This window comes from Hippocampus zosterae, chromosome 3 (assembly GCF_025434085.1).
Source record: "Hippocampus zosterae strain Florida chromosome 3, ASM2543408v3, whole genome shotgun sequence".
Lineage (NCBI taxonomy): Eukaryota > Metazoa > Chordata > Actinopteri > Syngnathiformes > Syngnathidae > Hippocampus > Hippocampus zosterae.
Window position 1 is genome coordinate 11795529 of NC_067453.1, and position 25822 is coordinate 11821350.

The window sequence follows — 25822 nt, forward strand, 5'->3', positions numbered from 1 at the left end:
TTATAATATTAAATTAAGATTAAGATATCCTTTATTTGTCCCGCAATGGGGAAATTACAATCAGAATTCAGAAAGGAAAAACGCTGGGTAGGGAGAGGGAATAATGAGTGACTTATTTTTATATTATTAAAATGAATTCACATTGAAACTTTTTGTTTACCTCATCTATCTCTGTGGATCTTTCTCTCGATTGCTTGGGGCGCGTCTGGCTGCCGCTGCTCACCCGCAATTTTTCGTCCTGATTGTAAAGTGTCCTCGAGTGTTTTGAAAGGCGCTTATCAATAAAATGTATTCTTATTATTCTTGTATTTCTCTCAGGGGACGAAACCATCATGTTTTCATGACGATTGGTTTTCCTGGCGTCGCCCCCTCCCCTCTCCTCCCTCTCTCCATCGACTGTCTCGGCGATCGACTTGCTCCCTCGCTCGCACACCAAACTCGCATGCACTCAGTCAGACCTCTGCAACTTTTGCAGACTCCTCACTCCACAGACATGTCGCACAATAGCTGAAAGTCAACCTATCATCGTGGCTCGTCTTGGGAGCCCGCAGAGAGCAACCCGCGCTGGTGGGCTCATGTGGATCGCGGTCGGAACCACCGCTTGAAAGACGCCTCACGCTGGATGGGAATTAGGAGGCTTTTCGTCACTGATGAACCGGGCCAGTAATGCAGGAGACCGACGCGGCGCTCTCATCTCTCGTACAAGATGGCAGATTTTTATTGAGTTTTGAGCGGACGCTTCTATTTATTGTTTGCCATGAATAACAGAAACCCTTGCACCGATGGCCCCTGTATACGAAGGTAAGTCCTGCCGTTCCCTTTGAAATGGAGCAGGAGGGATATGCTTTGCAGTGCACCCTCGCGTCCGTCTTGCCTTTCTGTCAAAATGTTTCAACAAACACGTTCTGAGTGATTACTTTTGCGTTTATTTAAAACACTCGGTTGTTGTGTTCTCGCTACTTGCTTCTCTCTCGGGCACATTTCAAAGAGGATTTGCACTGACAGACTCGTCTGCATGCTTTTGCACAGAACAGTCATTATGTGTGCAAACACCTGCAAAAACATCCAATCTGTGCTTATCGAATGAATTTGAAAAGGAACGCACAACGATTGCTCAAATTCCAATCCCCACTCTTGGTTTTATTTCACATTTATCTTAAATTGAACCCGAAACCCAATTGACGCGCGGTCTTGCTGTCTGTACCGATTCCGCTGTTAAAAATAAAACAAAAACACCCATCTCAATTCGCTAAGTCTACAGCGATGTGCCCTTGACTAACCCAACTGGATTCCGTCCTTAATGCTCATCCCTTTGCTGTCACTTGGATTGCAATTTTCACATTTTGCAACACTACTGTGCTGTAATTCACGTCCAGTGAACGCGACAGCCCGGAGACGAACGCGCGTGCAATCGTGCTCAACCGTGTTGTAAATGGAAACCAATTCATTCGTTCTATTCAAATTCCTCGTCCGAGCTGCAATTGGCGATGTTCGTAGTGAAACGGGAGGCTGTTTATCATTTGTCATGCTTCACTCACTACAAGCTAGTAGCCTGCATCCTGTAGATGCCCATTGCATGTACAAAAGACGAGGCTTGCTCTCTCCTCTTACAAGTGCCCCCCACCCCCACCCCCACCCCCCTTTACCCCCTAACAAAGTGGAGCACGCCTGCTTTTTTCGCCGGAGCTTGATGCAAATGAGAATGCGTCACAAAGCAAATAATGACCTCTGACGTCTCTACTATTTGTTTAGCCTCATGTTCAATATTTTGCCTTCGTTACTCTATAGTCCCTCTGCTGGCTTTCAAGGGAACCTCTGTATTTTTATGACCATTCATGAGGAACGCAGTTGAAAAGTAAAGAGGATCTTCCTGAAACGGAATGGTGGTTAAGCATCAACTGTGTCCCTTAGTGAAGATAGATTTTTCATTCGGGGTGATGAAGCTTTTGAAGCTCCGGTGCTCTGACATAAAACGGAAAGTTGAATTTGAGACACCCAAGCAAAAGGCAATTAGTGCAAATGACATTCCCGTCTTTTTCCTTCACCTCTGAGATTGGGGGGAGAAAGGGAGGAAAAAGGGACACCGGGTGAATTAATTACCTTGCCTGCTCCCCTTCAAAATTGGAGAGGTTATGTGTAGCCGTCATGGAAATGACCAGCGTCTCCTCTGGAAACAACATTTTAGGGGCCCTTCAATTCCAGCAAGGGCAGATGATGTTGATTATTCTACCTTGGCTACAGGTTGGCAACGGCACCTATAAGCCTAAAGCTGTCTGATTAACACTTTCCTGCCATAGTTGAATTTGTCGGTTAACAGCAAACAGATCTTTTGTCAAACATTTTCCGGGGGAGATTTACACAAGAGCAAAAGAGAGGTATTGTTAGTTAAAAAGATTATGCAAAAACGGTATAAGCCAGTTCCATGAAACTTTGAAAGGGGTGCAAAGCATGATAAACATGCTCAACTGCTGCTTCATAGACGGGGGAAAAAAGACCTCTGCAAAATGTGAATGCAAGAGGTACCTTTTGCACTTTTTATCTGATTTGTCAGTTGATAGGATGATGAAAGGATGAGATCAATTTTGGTCCAAATTGTGATTAAAAAGGCTGGTAGAGGTATTACAATAAATAGACAAACAAAAAAAAAAACGTGTTGACCTAATAGTTTGAGAAATGGGTGTTTAATTGTCTCTTGCACTGTCCAGGTACTTTTGCTTCCTTTCACATTCCCAAAACTGAAGACTTCCAATTGTCTGGACATAAATATGAGAGTGAGTGGTTGTTATTTATGTGCCCTGCGATTGATTTGACGACCAGTCCAGGGTGGATCCCACTTCTCACCAACTCAGCTTGGATAGGCACCGGCTCGCCTGTGACACATAATGAAGACTGGCGATGTAGAACGGAGGAAGCATTTCTCCCTGCTCCGGAGTCCCAGCTGGCTATTCCCAATATTGTTTTCATTATGAAGCAAGCAGCAGCTTGAAGTGGCCTGCTAACACAGAGAAAACACACACACACACACACACACACACACACACACACACACACACACACACACACACACACACACACAAATATAACACACCACATTTTTTTCTTTTGTATGAGGAGTTTATTTCTGCTTGCCCTTTGGGTTACAATTGAATCATTCTTCTCAACCTGAGGTTAAAAATATCTATTCGTTTTGCAACATTTTCCATTAATCAGGATGTGGCCTGCTAACACACTGCTGGACGAGCATAAAGACATGTTTTTCTTCCTGCTATCAACAGTTCAATTGAGACATTTTCGTCATGAAATGTCGATGTGCCTGCTGCTTTAAAGTATGTTTGTCTTTAGTCCAAACAGAGGCCATGTTTGGAGTTTCAAGTGCATACACGCATGTGCACAGCATAAGCTTGTGTATATGCTGTCACCTGCTTGCTAAGTAGACATGTGCTCAGAGGTCAAGCAATATTCCATGGAGGATTGTTCATTCATGTCCAGACAGATGGGCAAAAGTGTGCCTCAGACCCTGTTGAGGACAAAGGTAGTAACTGGCACTGCAATCGTCAGGGCCAGACGGATGTTTGATGAATGAACCCAGATGTGACTTTTTACCTCGTGCGATCTACACAAAGGAGAATGTTGGCGCAAGGAATGTTTCCAATGTCCCCGACTTGGAAGGAAGTTTCTCCTCATAGGATAGAGCGACGTTCCCAGAAATGGCTCTGAGCTCCATCTCCCCCCTTCCTCCGCTCACCCTTGTTTGGAGGTTCTTGATTGATCTCTTCCTCATAGGCGGCGACCTAGGATTACAGTCCAAGGTTGTGCCTTTTTAAACCGTGATTAGAATTGCAGGAAAGGGCTCTCTGGGCTTTGGCAGTCCACGGCCCTGCCACACCTTGTGGGGATGGATTCCCAATCTTTCAGGGTGGCGTCTTGAGTTCAGGCCTTATGACAGAGGAGAACATAAATGTTGGTAAGGGATTAGGTGACACGTGAATAGCTTGCAGCGAAGAGCAGTCATTGCTTTGCGTACGGTTAGGTGGTCACCGAGGAGCAAACGTTGGTCTCGGTAGTTTTACATTGTGCTTTGTAGTTGTGTTTCCACTCTTCTGGGAAGATTTTATGTCCGTGGGAACTGTTTGTGCATCTTCTGGTGTTTTCACACGTTCAGTTCGTGTTCATTGGAAAGGTACTTGATCAGATTTCTTCTGCACCGAACTCGTCTAACCAAGCACAGGGGCAGCACCGACAGTCCTATCGGAACAGAAAAGGGCCTTCCTCAAACAGTTTCTACACGTGTATTAAAAAAGCTGACATTGTAAAGAGGCATGTTCCAGAACTTTTGTTCATACAGCGTATCCATGTTTCCATATTCACCTTTGGTCTGCTTGATGACTTTTCTAAAAGTGGCCTGTTCAGAAATTATTATGCAAGTGGTGAACCGATGGAAGTGAGAGAGAAAAAAAAATACAGTTTCTTGTGCTGCCGACTTGCTAAACTATGTGCTAAAGACGTGGAATATTTGAGCTCTCATAACAATTCACTGGTGGGCCCGGGGTGGGGGGTGGGGGCTGGAAAGAGGGAGAGATGGACAAGACAGAAGACATCAGCGTGCCCCAGGAGGCCCAATTTCATTTGAGTCAACTTGTTGGTTTTTACCTTCAGTACTTCGCACCAGTACTCATCTAAGTCTTCTTTACATTGGCTTAAAATACTTCAGAGATTTGTTTCTCATGCTCTCTGCCGTCACTCGAGCCTCCTATTTTAGTGCTCCTGACACATTTTGCAGACCTTTGGAAAACTCTGAAAGCATGGCTGTCCCGACCACATCAGTTGCTGACAGTTAATTTAGATCAAAGTGGAAGAGTGAGTGTTTTGAGGGCCCCTTTTCTTCTTTTGCACTGCTCTTGATGCTCGGTGTCAGTTTGAAACAGCTGCTTCTGACTCGGAGGGGAAGTAATGGCCCCCTGTCAGGCGGAAAGGTACACTGGGCATCACACCCATTGCTCGACATACACGGCTGCAATGAATGCATCATTTTGTATTTTATTATTGCATTTTTTTATAGTCCAGTCGAGGTAGTTCATCTGCACAATGTGATGATATCTGGATAGTGATGATTTCATTTAATAATTGGAGTTGTAGTCTGTTGTTTCAAAAAAAAAAAATCAGCGCGACTCTGCATTGCATTAAACTGTGCGGATGCACCTCGCGATGTGGCCGATGAGTCGATGGTATATTCAAAAGCAGAAGTGCACCAAACAATGGTTGTGTACATAATAGTAACTGAAAACACATTTGGTTTTTAGCCCAGCGGGTATAAGAAGATTATCTGTGATCGCTTGCGTTCATTTGCGCCCACTTTGTTTTGAAATGGATTTGTAGCATTTAGGAAACTATTTTCTTTTTCCTTTTGCCAACCCCCTAAAAAGTACCCCTTTGTAGTTTAGGCTTCAGCAGGATAAGAGAGAAAAAAATCTGGTGAATGTTGTTCTTTGTCGTGAAACTGCCAGCCCAATGTTGAAATTAATTGCGATATGGAGAGGTTCTGAACCATCTTACACATCTTGTGCTTTGATGTGAGCCGCAGTTCAAACAAAAAAATACATGTTGCCGCTGACAAGTAAGTGAATAAGCCCTTTTGTCTGGCCAAATAAGCAATAATTAGACAATTGTTCCTAGAGCACCAACGTCAAACCCAATCGCACAGAAGGCCAAAACGCAAAGCACACGTTAGGCCATGGGCCGAGCAAAACCTAAATTTATGGAACAGACTAAAACGAAATGTTTTTGAATAACAACTGTGAATTGAAAGAGGGTGATAACATATCATTCCAATATGAATTATACTTAAACTAACTTAAAATGTGTTGCTCTGGATAAAAACCAGCTACTGTCAAAATAATAAGAATTTAAAATATGAACATTCTGCTATTGGGGTTTTCAGTCAAATATAACAATTTCATTTTGTTTGATTTCATGCTGTCAAGTTCATCAATGTTTGGGTTTGGGGTGAAGTTCAGTGCTCCAAAGACTCTCAGGATGGACTGCAGGTGTTCATTAGTGAGGTGACAATGTGATGTTTTGTTCATTTTCATCTCAGAGAGCAGGTGCTCTCACAGGTAAGTGCTCCCAAAAATACAGAGCGTTTGTGCCGCTTGCTCGCTGCAGTTGCTGCAGTTGTAATGGTCACATTTTGAATGTGGTATTTTGGACAGACATCATCGTTTCTAAGCGTGAACAAAGGACCTTGGGTGCAATGTTAGTGCAATTATTCAAGTGTGTTCACAAAACACACTTGAATAAAAGCCGCAATTGCAAAATCCAGCCATAAAAACAAATTTGTACATAATGTACATAGGCCACTTTGCATTAATAGCCGCTCCAAAGTTATAACATGGGGAATTTGCAAAGAAAGGTCACAGTGATGGAGTTTTAAAAACGGAGACAAAGCCAATTTCTTGACAAGCTTTACCAGGCAGCAGTGCACATTAGTCTGTTACCATACAGCCTTTGGACAGCTGTTGCTACATGTTTGCAAGACAGCGGATATCGCTCCCTAGCCAAAAATGTCTTCCGTGGCTAGCCGTTAGCGCCTGTCGTCAGTTCCTAGCAATGGTGGTAGCCTGTCGCCAAACAAACAACAAAGAGACGTGGGTCATACTACAGAGATTGCTGTATTTATGGCCCTTGTTCCCTATCCTCATTAAACCCAACTCACAATGCTCTCTTATATCCTGTATATTTACTCTACCTCCTACATAGCCGAGTACCGCTTCGCACACATACTATGACATTTAAGGTGGCCCGCGTGCGCACTCCAACCAAAAATGGCTGATGAATATTCAGCATGAGGCTGACAGTTTCATTGGTTTACTGTGTCATGTTCGGTAATTTCATTGGTCAGATGTTACGAGACTATGGGGAAATGTATTGAGACTTGAAGCTTGTCTGTAAAAATTCATAAATTAACCGTGTCACATTAAAAGAAGCACGGTTCAAAGCTTGGGAAAACAAGTCGTGGTTTATAGTCTGAAAAATACGGTAATGTAAATACTTATTCTTTCGTGCTGCATTAAGGAAATAATTGCCTGTTTGTTTCTAATATCAAACAGGTGACCCTGAGAACAGCAAAGACACCATGGGCTCCATTTTTATTATTTTTTTGTAAACTCTGCACATGGGTGGAGTTTACTTTCTTTTGCATTTTCATAGACAAGCGCTTTTAAAAATGTCTACCATAATTGTACTCTTGTGGGGCACACGCACACACACACACACACACATATATATATATATATATATATATATATATATATATATTAGAGCTGTCAGTTTAGCGCGTTTTTATTGGCATTAATTTAAATGAATTTTAACAGGATTAAAAATTTTCTCGCGAGATTAACACGGCACACATCACAAGCGGATGTTACGTTGCTCTATAAATACACCAGAAACAAAACAACAAGAGCGCTGCAGAAGTCCACGCCCATGTCTGTTTTATCAGCCATGGCAGCGGGAGACACCGAAAACAGATACTTAAAGAGTTTATGAATGGAAAATTTACTTTTAAAAAGTTGCCAGATTGCTCCACTGACAAGACCAAAGTTACCTGTTCTTCTCTCTCTGTGTATCATACAGGTATACGATGTATGCCACTGACGCGATTGTTACTTGTGTGGAACTATTTTGTGTGGAAGGTTACAGCGTTCCATGTCCATATAAATAGAGCGGGTGGAGCTTCTCTGTGTTCGTCTGACAGTGACGGTGCGCAGAGGCGGTGACATGACAACGAAAGTTCAGCGGTGCAGTGGTAGCGACCTAGCGAAAATAAAACGTCTCCGGTGTTGTCATCGAACCAAGTGTAATCATCCGAAATGAGGTAGACACCAAAACCGTAGAGAGACTTCCGCGCAAGAAGTACCAACATAATCAACATAGCCTGACTTTGTTAGGGGGAGTGAAACCCCCCTCTTTCAGAATGTTTTGCCCCAGCAGCAGGGGAAGTGCTTGCGCTTGTTTGTACGGCCGGCAGTTTTGAATACAGCGACACATAATGAACACTGGTGTCCGGGGTCTCGTTATTCTCCAACAAACATACAGAAACAGACTGCTGTGTTCAAAGCAAACTTGAGAAAAACGAAGTATGCAACCATGGTTTAAATCCACTATAGGCTGAGTACTAGTTTACCTTAGATGTGCACTTTATAATGTTATATTGCTCTGTTTTGATTTCATTTAAAAAGCTGTTAAAGCAGCTATTGTGTGACAAAATATTTTTTTTCACTGTTGTTGATGGACAGTAATATTGTGTGAGAGATTATGTGTGAACAACTGCTCCAAGTGAAAAATGTTCATGTAAAATTGAAAATTGAAATTATTTCAGTAAATATTTGCATTTGGCACATAGAAAACCGATTCATGATTCCAAGTTGATGAGAGCATTAAAATGGGGGAAAATAGGACAAAAAATGTAAAAGGAAATTCAGAAACGATAGAAAATATGTGAGTAATCATGATTAATTTTTTAGTTCATTTGAGTTAATTATGACAATTGCATTTTTAATTAGATTAAATATTTTAATCGTTTGACAGCTCTAATATATATATATATATATATATATATGTGTGTGTGTGTGTATGTATACGGTATATGTGTATGTATGTATGTATGTATGCGGCCATGTGGTTAGCGCGTCTACCTCACAGTGCAGAGGTACCATGTTCAATTCCAGTGTGTGGAGTTTGCATGTTCTCCCCGGGCCTGCCAGACTTTTCTCCGGGTACTCCGGTTTCCTCCCACATTCCAAAAACATCCATGGCAGGTCCTATGTGTGGGTATGAGCGTGGATGGTTATTCGTCTCTGTGTGCCCGGCTGGCAAACGGTTCAGGGTGTCCCCCGCCTACAGCCCGAAGACGGCTGGGATAGTACAATGCTTTAATTACTCCGCATCGCATGCTCACTTTGCCGTCTCCCATCAACCGCCAGTGAGCCTCTCAATTCTCACACATGCATGATGTTTGCCTGCCCCACCCGCTACATTTTTATCTGTCCCTCCATCCTGCTCTGTTTGTTGAATAACTGAGAGGCCACTGGCCAGCACACATGGTGCCTATGTGACACTTTAGCAGAAGCCCGATTGCCAGATTGGACAGCACTTGTAGTGTGCGTGTGTAAGTGTGTGCGTGTCCTGCTTTGATAAGGTCTGGCTACTGCAGTTTTTCTGCCTTTCTTAAACATGAGCTCTGCCACCCATTAACTTTTCGCCACCGTCTACCCTTGGTTTGTCAACTTGCTTTGTTCCAACACTAATCCACCCCCCCACCCCCACACCAAAACCATCAAGTTGTATTTTGGTACAGATTGTCCCTGTTCATAATCCCTTTGTTTTTCTTTGCCCTCCATTTTTCATCGGACATGTCATTCTCTGAAAGAGATTTTCTGGCTTCATCTCGCCCCACATTGTTCAGCCTTGTCCACTTGAGTGAGTGTCACACAATAGAATAAGTCAAAAGGAAACTTTTGAACCAACTCCCTAAAGGAATTAAACATACATTCATTCATTCATTCATTCATCTTCCAAGCCGCTTGATCCTCACTAGGGTCGCGGGGGTGCTGGAGCCTATCCCAGCTGTCTCCGGGCAGTAGGCGGGGGACACCCTGAATCGGTTGCCAGCCAATCGCAGGGCACACAGAAACGAACAACCATTCGAACTCACACTCACACCTAGGGACAATTTAGAGCGTCCAATCAGCCTGCCATGCATGTTTTTGGAATGTGGGAGGAAACCGGAGCACCCGGAGAAAACCCACGCAGGCCCGGGGAGAACATGCAAACTCCACACACGGAGGCCGGAGCTGGAATCGAACCCGGTACCTCTGCACTGTTAAGCCGACGTGCTAACCACTGGACTACCGGGCTGCCCGGAATTAAACATTATGTAAAAATTAAGGCCGAGCAAACCGTTTGTTTTTTTTAATTGTTTAAAATTATATTTTGGTTGTGTGAAATTACTTGACGTAATTGAGACAAAATGGAGTCTGAGTAAGAATTTGACATCAGCAATGAGAAGTTGAGTTACACCCACGCACAACTCCTTCAGTCAGCTGTGTTCTGCGCAGTATAATGCAAAATGCATACCCTGTAAAAAAAAAAAAAAGTTGGGTGAATTCAAACAAACAAACTTTATAAATTTTCAACAAAAATAATTTAAGTTTTGCTGTTGTGAATATTAATATACAGATAATATTGTCTTTCACACATTTCACACCAAAACGCATGAGTTTACATCACTAATTATACCTCGTATTCTCTCCCAACTTAAAGATATGAGGAAAATCAACTCAGAAATTGCAAGTTGGTTGTGCTAACTAACGTTGTTGTCACACATGCCAATTGTTTATATTTTAGAATCGTGAATACTTCACCTCCTCCAAAATGTTTTTTTTTACACTGTGCAAAAAGGAGTTGAGAACACTCAGTCTCCCATGCCATTCGAAATAAATAACAACAGCAACAAATAATCAGTAAATTAAATGACGATTAATGTACAAAAGTTAGTCATGTTCCCAGCCTTAAACATTCAACAACTAATTCCTAAAGCTGAATGAAAAATACTTTTTTCCGATTTTAATTGATTCCTCATTACACATTCATGTCCGAGGAACACGACCGTTTGAGTGGAGAGATGGGACAGAAAATGTAATAAGATGAGGGAGATGGATACAATTCATTGAAAGATCGACAGTTATAGTGTCCACATTGTGAGCCGAGCTTGCACTCCTGACTCAAGTTTACCCACTCTGAGGGAAGTGGAGGGGAGGGGCTGCAGCTTGCGGCTTCGTCACAGATGGCTGCAGGTACAGCACCACGCTTGGCTAATAACCAAAAACTTCAAAGCTCAGACGAGCATTCGGGCCCATTACTGCCCATGGCCACAAGGCCAAGCAGAAAGTAGCAGACAGCACTCGGGTCTGACTATAGTATCAGCAGGCTCAGAGCACAACTTTGCGCTTTGTGTCTGGTCGCAGACACACAGAGCCGGTTGCTTCTCTCCAATTCCTGCTGATGTGATTTGGTTTGGTTTTAAATTATGATGGAGCAAACGTGCATGATCTTACTAATAATAATGTTTGCCTTTCTTTTTCCATGAACAAAAAAAAAGCAATTTTATAAAGGAACTAAATGGCTCAAGTGACACAATAGGCTGTTAAAACATAAGGTTTTCCATCCATCCATTCATGATCTGATCCGCTGATCCTCACGAGGATCGCCGGCGTGCTGCAGCCTTTCGCAGCTGTCAGTGGGCAGTTGGCGGGGTACATCCTGAACTGGTTGCAGGCCAATTGCAGTGCACACACAGGTGAACGACCGTTGACGCTCACACCCAAGTTCAGTGTCGGCTTACTTTTTTTTCTTCACTTGTGAGGAGCATTTCCACATACTGAAGAGGCTTGGAGTTGAAGCGCCAATCACAAACAATACAGTCATTGTACTAATGGGTCGCGAGTTAGATTTTCAAATGATCACGTGGGTGCCACGCACAATGCGTCGCATGGCAACCTGTTCAACTTTCACTCACTTTCCTCAGCGTTTAGTCAAGTGCACGGTTTCCGATGAAATGGCTTGTATCAGATTTATAAAAAAGTTAATGGAAAAAGCTTCTTCAAGGTACAGTGAAGCTAAGCCGCGCACACGTCACTGGCAACGATCAACATAAATTCATGATCCACTGCGCATTTCCCATTTGAAGTCTTATTTTCCAAATGGATCCCTGCGGAGTTCACGTCTCAGTAATACTGCACGATTTGGAAATTTGGGACGCCCACAGACTTCACCGAATAATGCATCTTTGGTGGTTGTGCATGAATTTCCAGGTTGTGCATGGATGGGAGAATCGCTGCACTCTGAGAGTACGCAAGAAACGCACACAAGAAATTAAGTGTGAATGGAAGACGATGATGCCCCTTAATTCATTCAAAATGGCCTTTCATACCCTTTTCAAGTACAGTCACTATAAAATGAGGAACTAGGATTAAATGTGTGGCATCTGAAAAGACATCTAAATACGTTTTTGGGAGTGAATGAGTTGTTAATAAATAAGCATCAAGTGTTACTTGTTGTTATTGCTATATCGCTTACATTTGAAGGTTGTTTTTGTGGTGGTCCATGGCTTATGGTCAAGGTTTTTGACAGAGCTTTTCTCAGATTTATCGCGGAATCGAAAAAGTAATCAACAGTGAGAGCGCAATATTCATTCTGCTTATAGTTTCCAGGAGGTACGAGGTGGCAGTTGGGAGTTTCAGGAGAATATGTACATTTTCCCGAATGGCCGGTGTATTAACGGGTCAGGGTGCATTTGTATGGGTCATTCTTGTTCGACTGGATCACACAAGATGTATGTTAATGGCAGGTCTGAACTGCGCCTCTGAGCCAGTCCTCACTTCAAAGCCGAAGGCCCATCGAGGCTGGCCAGCCGCTCAGCTTAACAACCATTTTGAACTGACCCCCGCCCCCAACTGTTCAACCCAGACACAACAAGGCGGCGAGATGGGGAATGACGGCCTGAAAAGTACGCGGAAAAAAAGAAAAAAACGGCAGTAATGGAGTGAGGCGGCGAGACGAACCCCCTCTACTGAGGCCCGTAAAGCTCCGGGGCACAGGCGTAGGTTAGTGAGGGGTGGGGGTGGGGCTCAGATGGGGGTTGTCACTGGGGTCGTCGACCCTATCATCTCCGTTCACCGGCCTGTTTCCTACATCTGGAATCACATCTCCCGTGCTTTTCTGATGGAACGCAGCAGCTGCTTGTTCACACAAAACATGCTTCTAGTCTTTTAATGTGAATGACGCTGCCCCGCATAAAAAGGCAAACGTTAACTTGAAACCCCAATGAACCATCCTCGCAGGCCAGTTGCTGTCATGACAATCATAAAGAATGTTAGTGATGACATGTGCACCTCGACGTCCCTTTCATCATGCTAATAGTCATGGGAAATGTCTTTCCTTTCAGCCAATTTGGAACTGGAAATGCAGGGTCAGGTGTCAGACGACACGAACAGGTCCATACCTGCACATTTGTATGGATCTTTGAGTTCCTTTTATATTGTGTAACTGACACAGTTCAAGATATTTAGGCAAGCGCTTTCCAAACATGGTGACTAATGTGAAGTTGAAGCATAAAAGCTTTTCTGTCTGCTGTCCGTTTCTGTGAGGACTCCAAAAAAGATGTGGCAAAGGTATGATCCTCAGACTGAATCAAAGTGCTGAGTCGGCAAGCTGTATTTATTGCCTGTGTTCATGCTCATGCTCATGCTCAGATGGATTAAGGAAGGACACATATGCCTGGCTAAATTGTTATACGAGCATGCACATCTCTGTGGTAAATTTTGCCAAACAGTACCGGACAGCACGATGGGATTTCAATACTTCGTAAAGGACAGGAGGGAATGTTCCAAAGAGAAAGATGAGGGAAGATGAAGACATTAAGGCAATTTAATATGCATGTATATGGATTAGTACCTGAAGTAAGGAGGAAGGGAGTACAAGATGAAACATCTCATGACACAAAGTAGCCTAAAATAGTCTATTTTGTAGTCTTAGTGGAGCCCAAAGGAAGAGCTTCACACCCTCTGCTGAAATATCACATACTTGTGTCGCCTGGGGAGGCATGTGCAGCATCTCCACTTTGTATTTGATTGCATAGGGGGGTCTGGGGGCACAAGACCACATCAGGGACAAATAAAGTATACGGTCTCTGGTGTGAGACATATGGCGCTTGTGTGTCTCTCTGCTTGTAAATCAGCATTTCTCATGATCTAACATGTGGTCGCTTTCTGAAAGATGTCCTACTTTTGGGCATGCAAGCACCTGTGCGACAGATCAGTCCAAGAATTCCCCGCTAACGAAACCCTCGCATGTCTGTGATGGGCTGCTTTATCGGTTGCTATGTTTTGGAAATACAGGAAGTGAAGGTCCTGTCTTTGTGAGTGGCTGGTCCCCAAGCTTCCTGGTCAGGTTGGACTGGTTTCTCGCTTGTCACGTTTCATTGAAAGGTTCCAGAGGGGGGCGGGGCTTTACATGACTCCCTTTGGGTGTGTCTTTTAATGCACCTATATTGACTGCCATAATTTAGACGTAAGCATTTTGATATCGAGTTGAGGAACGTCTCATGACACTTTTGATGAGTGTCAGGAATTGCACATCTGCGGGAGGGGGAGGATTTACGTAGCGAGATGGCATGCAAATGAGGAGGCGAGTGTGTGTGGGTGTGTTGGCAGTGTAGGTGAGCTGGGAGGACAGACAATATTTCAGCTGCCTCTGTTCGATACTCATTCAGCAACAGACTTTGGACCCCTGACTTTATGAACACACCCAAAACAATGCTCACTTTCCATTCGGACCACGGGTGGGCAGTTCCAGTCCTGGAAGACCGATCAGATCATCAGCAAGCTCTGCGGAAGCCTGATATTGAACCTGTTCATTTGAATCAGTAATTGCCCACCCCCGCATTAGACAGTGATGCAGCTTGTGTCACCCTTTATGATAAAGAAAAGGATTACTATCATAAAAATACGCGCGTACACACACATCGCCACTGTCGGGTGAAATCTTTGCATTTTCAAAAGCATTATTTTTCATAACTGCAAATTATTTTGGAGTCGGTAAACATTGTCTTGTTTAAGTGATCCTGAAGAGTCCAAGAGGAATAGACAATTAATTTTGTGTTTTTATTGTGTAATTAGGAAAGTCTTTTATTGTTAATAGTAAACCTTACCTGTTTTGATTACTGCTTTAGAACAGTAATCCCCAACCTTTTTTGCCCCATGGACCGGTTTCATGTCAGACAATATTTTCAGGGACAGGCCTTTAAGGCCGGATAGATACGACAATATAATATGATATTATCTGCATGAAAAGTGTGGTATTTTTCGAAACATAATAATCAACACGAATTATGACACGAGGAACGTCCTATCTGGCCGCAACATTCTCTGGTCGCTATGGTAAAGTTTAAACATGCCTTCAAAATAAGATACGCCGCAAATAAAAAGTGCATGAAAAATATGACTCACCATTGGCGCTTATTATGCAGAGTAGCTTGGTGCGTGTGAGTCTCCCGTATTTGAAATAGGACTCATGATACTGTCTATTGAGTGTAGCCTTCTCTTTCTTGAAAGTCGGAGGCTCCTCTTCTGTCTCCTGGCTGGACCTTTTCCCCTTCCCGAAAAAACTTTTCAAAGACGTTTGTTTTTTATGCGGTAACCTATCACGTGACCGAGAAGCGCACATTTACCTCCATCAAGAGTAACATATTGTAGACTGATATAACAATTTTTTTTAAAAAAACATCTTTCAGATTCCGAAATGAATAAAACGCAAAGAGTGTAAGTTATTTATTCTTTCTGTGCGACCCGGCACCAAATGGGGACCGGCGGTTGGGGACCCCTGCTTTGGAATACCGCTTTAGGAGATCCAGTTCTTTGTTGTTGTTTTTTTTCCCCCGTTTCATTCTTTTTTTTCTTCAGTGCTTCCCCACTTACCACGTGAAAGAATACACACAGCAAAGCTTTGGCTTGTCCTATTTTATTTTTGGGCTTTTGTTATCTTAGTTGTTAGCCCATGGGAGCGTTCAGGCACTCCACAGTTCAATGAAATGCAGCGCTGCTAAATTGTCTTTGAATTAAAGTGGGAGAAAAAAGCTCACAAAAACAAAATACTTTGTTTTAATCTTATAGCTGTCTGTTTTTTCATGTCTTTTAGCTCTGTCCTAGCAGTTTTTTTAACAAAAACAAAAGTAAACATTGCCACTGTCATTTTCAATCTGCTTTATTAAAACAACCCAATTCTGATTTAACAAATTGATCGCGACAGTGGAAGTTATCGCATAAATCCAATGTGTCGTTATGAATGCTTGAAAGAACTCGAGCGTGCCCAAAATAAAAAGCTGACCTGCTTAGGTTTGCTCACTGCAAGCGTCTTGCCCCCACCACATTCTGCTGTGGATGTTCGTTCCGTAAAAATAAGAGAGAGATACATTATCTGACCTGTTGTTTGTGTATGCAGGCGTGTGTGTCCTTGTGAGACTATCAGCATCATTGTATGCCTCGTTGTTTGCATGTCATTGTCTTTTGTCCTCTACTTCCTGAAACGCTGTCCTTTTCCAACCTCGCATGCACTTCTCCTGTGTTGACGTCTTTGCCCATGCGCTGTGTCCAGCTGGCGTTGTTGATCGTGAGAGGAAGCGTGATATGGGGAGTTGGTTTTCATGGTTTGTAAATGATAAATGTTATAGTGCGGCTGCTTATCAGGTGTCGGACCCCGCAAGGCCCAAATAGCCACTGTAATTAAGACTGCATGCCATTTTAATGTTTGCAGTGGCGCTCGGTGTTCGCTCTTAAATGAGCAGGTGTATGTTATATACGGTAAACTACACAAGTTTATTGCTTGCTCCTTTCCATTACATGCTGAGAGTTTGGTTTCTGGTGCTGCACTCGTGTCAGTTATTATCTCCGTCAAGCAGACAGTCGCGAAAGCAAGAAATCTTGTTTTAGGAACGCTCAACCAATTGGAGGTTTTGGTGCAAGGCATTCTGGTGGAAATCTGGATAAAAGCAAGACTTAAAGGATTTTGGTTTTGGTTCTTCAATATTCTGCCATGTTCGTGACGTTGAAACTATTCCACCCACCCCGGAATGCGAATGAGAGAGTTCCAGTTCTACCGTCTGACAACATTCTCCATGAGTTAGAAAGTAGCTTACTAAATGACTAGACAGAAAAGCTACCTCACAAACCCAGGACCAAAATATAGCCCCCTTTGTCTGCTCTGACAGTTTTATGACATTCATGAACCAGGAGGTAGTCTGCTAAGATCTGGACAAAACAAACAAACATACAGTATGCCTCCCATTAAAAAAGAAAACAAAACAAAACATTTTCTTTCCGTCTTTCTTTTATTCTTTATTTCCTTCTGAGCGCTGTTCTTTGGACATTTACGACACTTGTGATCTGATGAGTAAGAAAGCCAGCTGAAGCAGCGCAACCAGCTCTGCCACCATCGGTTGCGTGCCCGGTGAAGCTGACCTTGTATTTCAACAAGTCAAATGTTTTCCCTCATAATAGGTGTTTTTATGGCCACATACAAAAAAAAAAATGTTGAGCTCTTATCGTGGCACATTCTCGGGTTGGGCCGTGTCAACGGGGATCGGGAACATCCTTAAAATGTATAGCTTAGGTCAGTGGTTCTTCACGTGGATTCAATCGAATCCCAGGGGTTCGCTGAATCAGTCTCAGGGGTTCGACGGAGCCTCTCCCACGGACGTTAAGACACACCCGACTCAACATGTCAGTTAGTTATGACATGCCCGCTTCGCCATCACTGATTGGCTCATTTTGTGCACAATTAAAAAAATCTATACTTTATACTTATACTAATTGAAATAGATATCTGAATGCCTATCATTTTTGCAAATATATAATATATTTTGCATTAAGTGAAATAGTCCTTTTGAATTCACAAGTTTAACAATAAATTGAGATATGACTGCAGGTTCCACAGGCGAGAAAATGATGAGGGAACACCAAAGAAAACCGTTTTGCTTCACGACGGGTGCTTGATTTAAATTAGGCCCTTTTAACTTCAGGAACATGAGATGGACTCCAATAGAAATTGAAAAGCTTCAACCCAGTGTCTTTTTTTCCAGAGTTTAAAATGTTTTTGTTACATGCAGAAATACAATTTTGTGTTCCCTGCAGCATTTGATTTGTTTCAAAAATGACCAAAAAAAATGTATATATATATATAAATATATATATAATTAAATACACTGATTTAAAGAAAGGACATATGCAGTGTTATCCTCATATCAGATGTCAAAAGAAGTTTTTTGGCTGTCACTTTATTTTGTTTGTTTGTTTTTTTGTTATCTGTAGTTGATAGCTCACATGGCTCTTTTGGTATCTAAGGTTGCCAATCTCTGTTCTAGACAGTAAGAAGTCAATTCATTGACTAATAAATTCTCCTTCCCCCTCACGGACGCTCACCTCCATAAGTAGTCCAAATATATTCAGTCACCACATTTACTTGACTGTCGTTTGTGGATAATCTCCTCGCTGATTGCTGTTGTCTCCCGTGGCACCTCCATCCAATATGGTGCAAGCTGAGGATGGAACATTTTATGGCTGTTAACCATAAACTGATGAAAAACGGGTTTGCACACTCCCCGAAAATCCTGGGCCTGGCGAAAGACAGTCTCTGTTGTCGAGTAGAATTTGGTATTTTAACGCGGTTCCTCATGGGAGTACAAATGAAACAGTTAATAAAGGTGTGCAAACAGAAGCAGGTCACAGGATAAAATGTCAGGGCCACTTCCCATTCTGATCTCGTTCTCTCGTATTCACGCCGTCCCCACATGGTATGTAGCCCTGATCCTCCCTAAAACGAAGATTAACAATCCTCTGACAGAGACCTAATCTTTCTGAAAACACTGACTATTACCATTTCAACATGCTGCCTCGGAAGTGAGTCGGAAAATGAGTCTCAGGAATCCTGAATTGCAGTGTGTTCGTTTAGGTATGCTTAAAGAAAAATCTTGGCTCCTGAAGGCATTTAAACTCTGTCAATGTGTAGCAAAGAGCCTTTCACACTCTTACGAGTTAGAAGTTCAATAACACATTTTTAATTAAAGGTTATTTTTTGACAGCATTGTGGTTCAAATTCCAAACACATAAACGTGTCTAAATTTTTCAAGAGTTTCAGAAATTCGCCTAGTAGCTCCAGTATAATTAGTCATATATTTGCCTGTGTGTGTGTGTCATGAGATAACATTCCAGCCATTTGACCTCTTACTGTCAGCTCATGTAATTACTTATTTGTGCTCTACGGGTACTGGACACTGCACTTTTGTTTGTGCGTTTACATTCATGGCAAAAGAAAAAAAAAAGCCACTGGACACACATTCATAACAAGGCAGGCCTCTTTTCGTGTGTATTTCTAAACACCCACTTCCAATTCCGCTGCTTCAACCCGTTTTCGGGAACGTGTGTCCTTCAGTTCATGGCACCGTGCAGCCAATATCAAGTGAACCCTTTGACCACAGTGTTGCATCTGAGTGACAGGGCCCCTTTATAGTCCAAACATTTCCCTCATCACGCTAGTTGAATTTTCGAGAACGAGCGGTCTCGGTGTCCATCCATCCATCACAGTGGCTGTGCATGTGATTATCTTGTCGGGCTTTCAGTCATACTCTGTTGACGCCACTCACTGACGCAACCCATCATTCAAATTATATTTAGCGAAAAGTACAGGCACAGGAATTGGTAATCCAAGAAGTGACATCTGGCCTTCCGAGCTTATGTGATTAGCAGCGAGCCTTGCCCCTAATAGCCTCCTGGGCGTTCTCTATTAGCTCTCTGGACAATCCATACCTGCAGGCCACTCATTGTCCGGTTGGACAAAAAAAGTACAGCCTGGTGAGCATGCCGAGTCATTAATATAACAAGCTTTAATATGTAATATGGGACAGGCGGAGGTGCGACATGAGCTCTAACGCTTGTCAGGCTTTCTGTAAACCCTCTAATGTGCATGACAGCACCAATCCTACAGCCTTTGGGATAAGACCAGATGAGTGTAGAGATAGCGGCACTGTCCGAGCAAAGCCAGACTTGAGACGAAAATGGAACATGAAGTGTTTGTTGAAATACAAATGAAAGTATGCATGTTAGAAGAGAGAGCTGATAGCTTTTTACAAGACTAATCGTGATCACCGCTCAGGATGAAATGACGAGGCATTTGCCAATACCCTCTGCTTCCTGCCTACATAATCGATTCCATAAATGTGCATGCTCTCCCCTAATGTCGTAAGAATGTGTGTTCCGGCTTTCAGATGAGGAAGCAAAAGAGACAAAAGAACCGTTAGGACTATTGAATGGACAATCATTATATATATATATATATATATATATATATATATATATATATATATATATATATATATATATATATATATATATATATATATATATATATATATATATTCGGGCGGCCCGGTAGCCAAGTGGTTAGCACGTCGGCTTCACAGTGCAGAGGTACCGGGTTCGATTCCAGCTCCGGCCTCCCTGTGTGGAGTTTGCATGTTCTCCCCGGCCCTGCGTGGGTTTTCTCCGGGTGCTCCGGTTTCCTCCCACATTCCAAAAAACATGCGTGGCAGGCTGATTGAACACTCTAAATTGTCCCTAGGTGTGAGTGTGAGTGCGAATGGTTGTTTGTTTCTGTGTGCCCTGCGATTGGCTGGCAACCGATTCAGGGTGTCCCCCGCCTACTGCCCGGAGACGGCTGGGATGGGCTCCAGCACCCCCCGCGACCCTTGTCAGGATCAAGCGGTACGGAAGATGAATGAATGAATGAATATATATATTCGATACATTTCCAACTGGATCCCACGGATGTACACGAATAGAGAACTGTTAGCGGGACGGGGCTACGACCCGATCAGTATGAGGTTTGGGCCCTGAAAAACACATTGAAGATCTGGGGACGCAAACTAGCGAAACAGAAACATATCCTATGTTTTGGGTCTTGAGAGTCTCGAGTCTCAGAGCTACTGCCATTTAGTGGTTGACAATTTTGATGGAACTGCCCCTGGACACAGCTCGTGTTTTTCTATAAGTCAAGTCAAGTCAGTTTCTATTGTCAAATGTGCTCAATGTGTAACACAGCACAGATGAAACGACTTTCCTCTCTCAACCACAGTGCAAACGTAGTGCATTGAACACACACGGCTAAAATTTACAAAACATAAATATATAAATATGTTAAATAAAAAGAAAATATATAAACGATGAACTTTGCCACAAGTGAAAGAAAAAGTGAAAAAAATACAGTGCAACACCTTGACTTTGTTAATTTGTGTGCCCACAATGTCTCGGGTTAGGCCCGGTGGAAGAAAAAAAATACAGACATACAAAAGCAATGAAACCGAAATGTAAAACTCACTCATTAAAACTTATTGCAGCACTTTTCAAGACTTTATTATATTTCGGAATGTTGCATAACAACTTTTTTTTTCATGAATGCAATTATAAAGTTTTACATATTACTGTACCAAGTTATAGATATATTTTTCTCATTACCGTAATGATATCTTACTTAGCACGTATTTTTCATTGCTCATTGGAGGGACAAAATTATTCAGCTGCCTTATAGTGATGCGGGTAGGTTCAATTTCATTTAAAATCCCCAAACATGCTTCCTCCTTGCCTACAGAATGTTACCATCAGGCATCAGTTCATCTGAAACCTTATGAAATTATGTATGTCTATGGGCATCACCAGGTGGAAGCTCTTACTTTGTTTCGAGGCCACCTATATGGTATGGCTTACTGGAAAGAGTGGAGCGTAACTACAAGCTGCATATAATCGTCTCTGTACTGTGATAATCATTTCAATGCCACAAAGAAGCCTGTTTGCAAAGGAGGCAGATAAAGAAGTGACTATTTTTGGGCAGTTGTTTACTTGGAGAGGCGTTTGCTTACTCTAAGGCATCTTGTTCCCAAGAGTTAAGTGCACACTCGTGCAGTTTAGCGTTGGTGTTGTTGTCTTCAGGATCTGTGGTTGAGATAGAGTTCAGTTCTCTTCTGCAGTCCTTGCAGCTTTCTGAACAAAAAAAAAAGTCTTTTCCCCCAAAGTGAGTTATTGTGCCCCAATAAATGCAGCAGCTGGGTGGTGTGGTGAAGAAGGAAATTGCAGTCATTCCTGGGGATTTATTTGTTGCCTTGTTTGTATGTACTGTACATGTTTGCGTCTCATAGTCTATACGCCGCATGTCCGTTTGAAAGGCTCTTTTCGTTTGAAGTCCTCTTTTTATTTTTATTTTTTACCTCTCTGGAAAGGAGAAACAAAACTTGACTCTTAGCAATTGATGCATCTTAACTTGCTTGCCTAACTTTCCCATAAAAGTATATTTACATATAAGCGCTCGTTAGAAAAAGGATCTTTGCTCCTTGCCTTTAGTGTGATGTTAATTAATGATGTTAACATGCTGATGCTTCGACATACAGTATCCGCTTGGTTAATGACCCACTCTGACCCAAGCTGTCTTTATTTAAAGCTTCAACATTGCACTCATGTTTCATTGACTCTGAAATTCCCAACCTCTCACTTTCCTTCTTCGCCCCTCCCGTCTTGTGCCCTCTCGTCACAGGTATGGCCTCGCAAGTGCAAGTGTTCTCCCCTCACACTCTTCCATCAAGTGCCTTCTTTAGCGTGAAGAAACTGAAGGTGGAGCAGAGTTGCAACTGGGATATGACAGGGTACGGCACACACAGCAAAGTCTACAGCCACAACAGCAGCAAGAACGTGTCGGCCGTGAGCGGCCCCCTCGGAATTAGCAGCTCCCTGCAGGTCGCCGGCTCCACCTTGCCGTACGAGCAGGCGCTCATCTTCCCAGCGAGTGCGGGCCACATTGTGGTCGCATCAGCCAGTAGCACTTCGGGGGGCGTCGGCGCTTTGCTGGGCAACGGGGGTGGAGGCAGTAACGGCAGCGGAGGGGGTGGCTCTGGCGGCGTTGTTGGGGTTCACAATCTGATTCGCCGCAGCACGGTCAGTCTCCTGGACACCTACCAGCGATGTGGGCTTAAACGCAAGAGCGAAGAGCTAGACCACAACAGCAGTGTGCAGATAATCGAGGAGCACGGTCCGCTGATGATCCAGAACGGAGCAGCCAGTGGCGCCACGGTGGCTGCAGTGGCCACTGCGGCCTCCACGGCCACATCCAAGAACAGCGGCTCCAACAATGAGGGGGACTACCAACTGGTGCAGCATGAGTTACTCTGCTCCATGACCAATACATATGAAGTGCTGGAATTCTTGGGACGGGGAACATTCGGACAGGTGGTGAAGTGCTGGAAGAGAGGCACCAACGAGATTGTGGCCATCAAGATCCTAAAAAACCACCCGTCGTACGCCAGGCAGGGTCAGATCGAGGTCAGCATCCTGGCGCGTCTTAGCACAGAGAGCGCAGATGATTTCAACTTTGTGAGAGCCTATGAGTGCTTCCAGCATAAGAACCACACGTGCCTGGTGTTTGAGATGCTAGAGCAGAACCTGTACGACTTCCTGAAGCAGAACAAGTTCAGCCCGCTGCCGCTCAAGTACATCAGACCCGTTTTGCAGCAGGTGGCTTCGGCGCTGATGAAGCTGAAGAGTCTCGGTCTGATCCATGCTGATCTGAAGCCGGAAAACATCATGCTCGTAGATCCATCTCGGCAGCCCTATAGAGTCAAAGTCATTGACTTTGGCTCAGCCAGCCATGTCTCCAAAGCTGTCTGCTCCACGTATCTACAGTCCAGATACTACAGGTAAGCGTTCGGCTATTAAACATTCTATTGATCTCCCCGAGTTCATTTGTGATCCTTTTACTGGAGCATCGGTTGTATTTCTGAGTCTTGTTTGAATTAGTCTTCTTTTCATGGCAACAATTTAAAAGCAAAGCCGATTTTTGGGCCAGTAGTTGATGCAACTGAAGTCTACAACACTGCTCATTGTGCTTTTGTTTTCGGAACCGCTAATCTCTTCCATTGTGGGATGCAGATGTTGATGCGCAATGATTATGCATGGTGTGTGTGTGTGTGTGTGTGTGTGTGTGTGTGTGTGTGTGTGTGTGTGTGTGTGCGTGTGCGTGTCTGTGTGTTTCTGTGCGTGCGTACGTGCGCTGGGTTAGAATCGGGCAATTTCTGTTAAAAAGGTAATTGTGATGAATCACTTTTAATATTAGAGTGACATTGAGGAAGAGCGGCCCGGTGGTCCAGTGGTTAGTTTGTCAACCTCACAGTACAGAGGTATTGGGTTCGATTCCAGCTCCTGTGTGGAGTTTGCATGTTCTCCCCGTGGGTTTTCCCCGGATACTCCGGTTTTCCCCTACATTCCAAAAACAAACATTGCAGGCTGATTGAACACTCTAAATTGCCCCTAGGTTGTTTGTCTCTGTGTGCCCTGCGATTGGCTGGCAACCGGTTCAGGGTGTCCCCCGCCTACTGCCCAAAGATGGCTGCGATAAAGCGGAGTAGAAAATAGATGGATGGATGGACAGTGGGGAAAATACGTCTGTTTTAAAGTCATGTTAAGATTTTACAATGAGAGCCAGTCTCATTGAAGAAGGCGCCAATCATGGAGCCTGCCCAGGGGCCTGCTTCCCACTGCCCAGTTTTCCCGTGGACCTTCGGCCTCATCACCATGAAGGGCTCCCATTTCCCCTGAGATGAAGATGAAGGGGTCAGCCTGAGTTCTCCTGTAATATGTGGTTGTAATCCACACCAGTGCGTCCTGCATTAGAACCAGATGACTTCCTAGAAGATCTTCCTGTCTTGTAACTCTCACACATCCCTTTTAACCCCCCAAAAAAGTGCTTAGGTTTGAGCTGAGGCAGCGTTCGGTAATCAAACAGCCTTAATGTTCACACAAAGAGACACTTGAGCTGCGCTCAGGGACCCGGCCTGGTGTTGTCGCTGAGGCAAAGGAAATAGCAGGTGTGTCAGCACGACAGTATTTCTCATGTCGTTTATGATCATACCTACTCAAAACAAACGCATAACCACAGGCACATGCCAGGTGGTTGTCATATGAATGTCAAGAATGGTGATCATTCTCTTAACGTTAGGGGTATTTTTAACGACATGTTCATGTTAGTGTCTAGTTGAACCATTTTCCCCCATGCAAACAATGTTTGCTCGGTTCCTGACAAGAGCTCGTCTCTCAAGTCCAGTGTTTTCCAACCTTCATTGAATGGAGGCAAATTCCACTGGCATCACGACAAAACCTCCGATGTCACCAGTTGGTACATTTTTTTTCACAAGTCTACACTATATGAGGGGTCTCCATAAAAGTGATGATTTGGAGTTACAAGGATTCCACTCGACGCCAGCACTATTTTACATTGAGAATAAATCTCACTCCTCATCACCAAATAAACATATCTCAAAATATGCAGTAGATACACAGGTTCATTTTTCTGCCTGTCATTGCAGCGCATGTCGCTCGCCTCGATTGATAGCTGAACAAAGATATGTTATTTGTAGCTGAACAAAGATACCGTATGTTATTTGTAGTCAAGAACGGATTTTCAGGCCAGTTAAGTGAAATTGGCTAATTTATCACAGTACACCTGATGAGCTCTCGCGGCACACTAATATGCCACAGCACACTGGTTGGGAATCACTGCTCTTACTCAGTGCACCACTTCGAGCAGGCCACATGTATCATCCGCCTCCTGCAATTCATTTTTGTTGTCATTGTGCTTTTTCTAAAAATGGCTTTCTTCAAACTTATCATCCCCCGGAAAAGTATCAGTTAAAAATACTCCATATACAAAAACGTATAGGCCAATTCAATGTCTTGCTAGAGCTACACGGGCTCCAACACGCATTGCATGTACGCATCTTGTAGTCAACTTTCCTACCAGTTATCTGTTGTTGCTCGTCAGCGGTATTGCAGGTCAATAATGAGGCCGTAAAATGTCCTGTTTTGTTTTGAGGTGGAGAAATGAGGAGAGCGGAGTAGCAAGTTCATCCTTTCATTTCCTCTTTGAGAAACAGCAGATGGGAAGGAAAACCAAAAAAAGAAAAAGACTCTAGATCAAGGCCTGTGTGACCCTGATGTGATGTGAATGTCCTTCTTTGGTGTGTTCTTTAGTCACTCTTGAAAGGCCCACTACTTTGTATATTTGTCACTGTGGTGTTGATTGATTTTGATGACTGAGGCGAATGAGCTCATGGGATATGGTCAGTGCATCATGTGAAGGTTCGGCAACAACTACATTTTGACTGCGGGTACATTTCACA

The 25822-nt window shown here is 43.4% G+C and overlaps 1 protein-coding gene across 3 annotated transcripts in view; it reads left to right on the plus strand.

The window, feature by feature from the left end:
- The first annotated feature begins 406 nt into the window (after positions 1-406).
- Positions 407-25822, plus strand: part of hipk2 (homeodomain interacting protein kinase 2) — a 74107-nt gene continuing 48691 nt past the window's right edge. For all 3 annotated transcript variants that reach the window (XM_052061678.1, XM_052061677.1, XM_052061679.1), the window contains exons 1-2: positions 407-801; positions 22189-23344. In XM_052061678.1, coding sequence (XP_051917638.1) covers positions 783-801; positions 22189-23344 — 1175 coding nt within the window. In that variant the 5' untranslated portion in view covers positions 407-782. The remainder of the gene's footprint in view (positions 802-22188; positions 23345-25822) is intronic.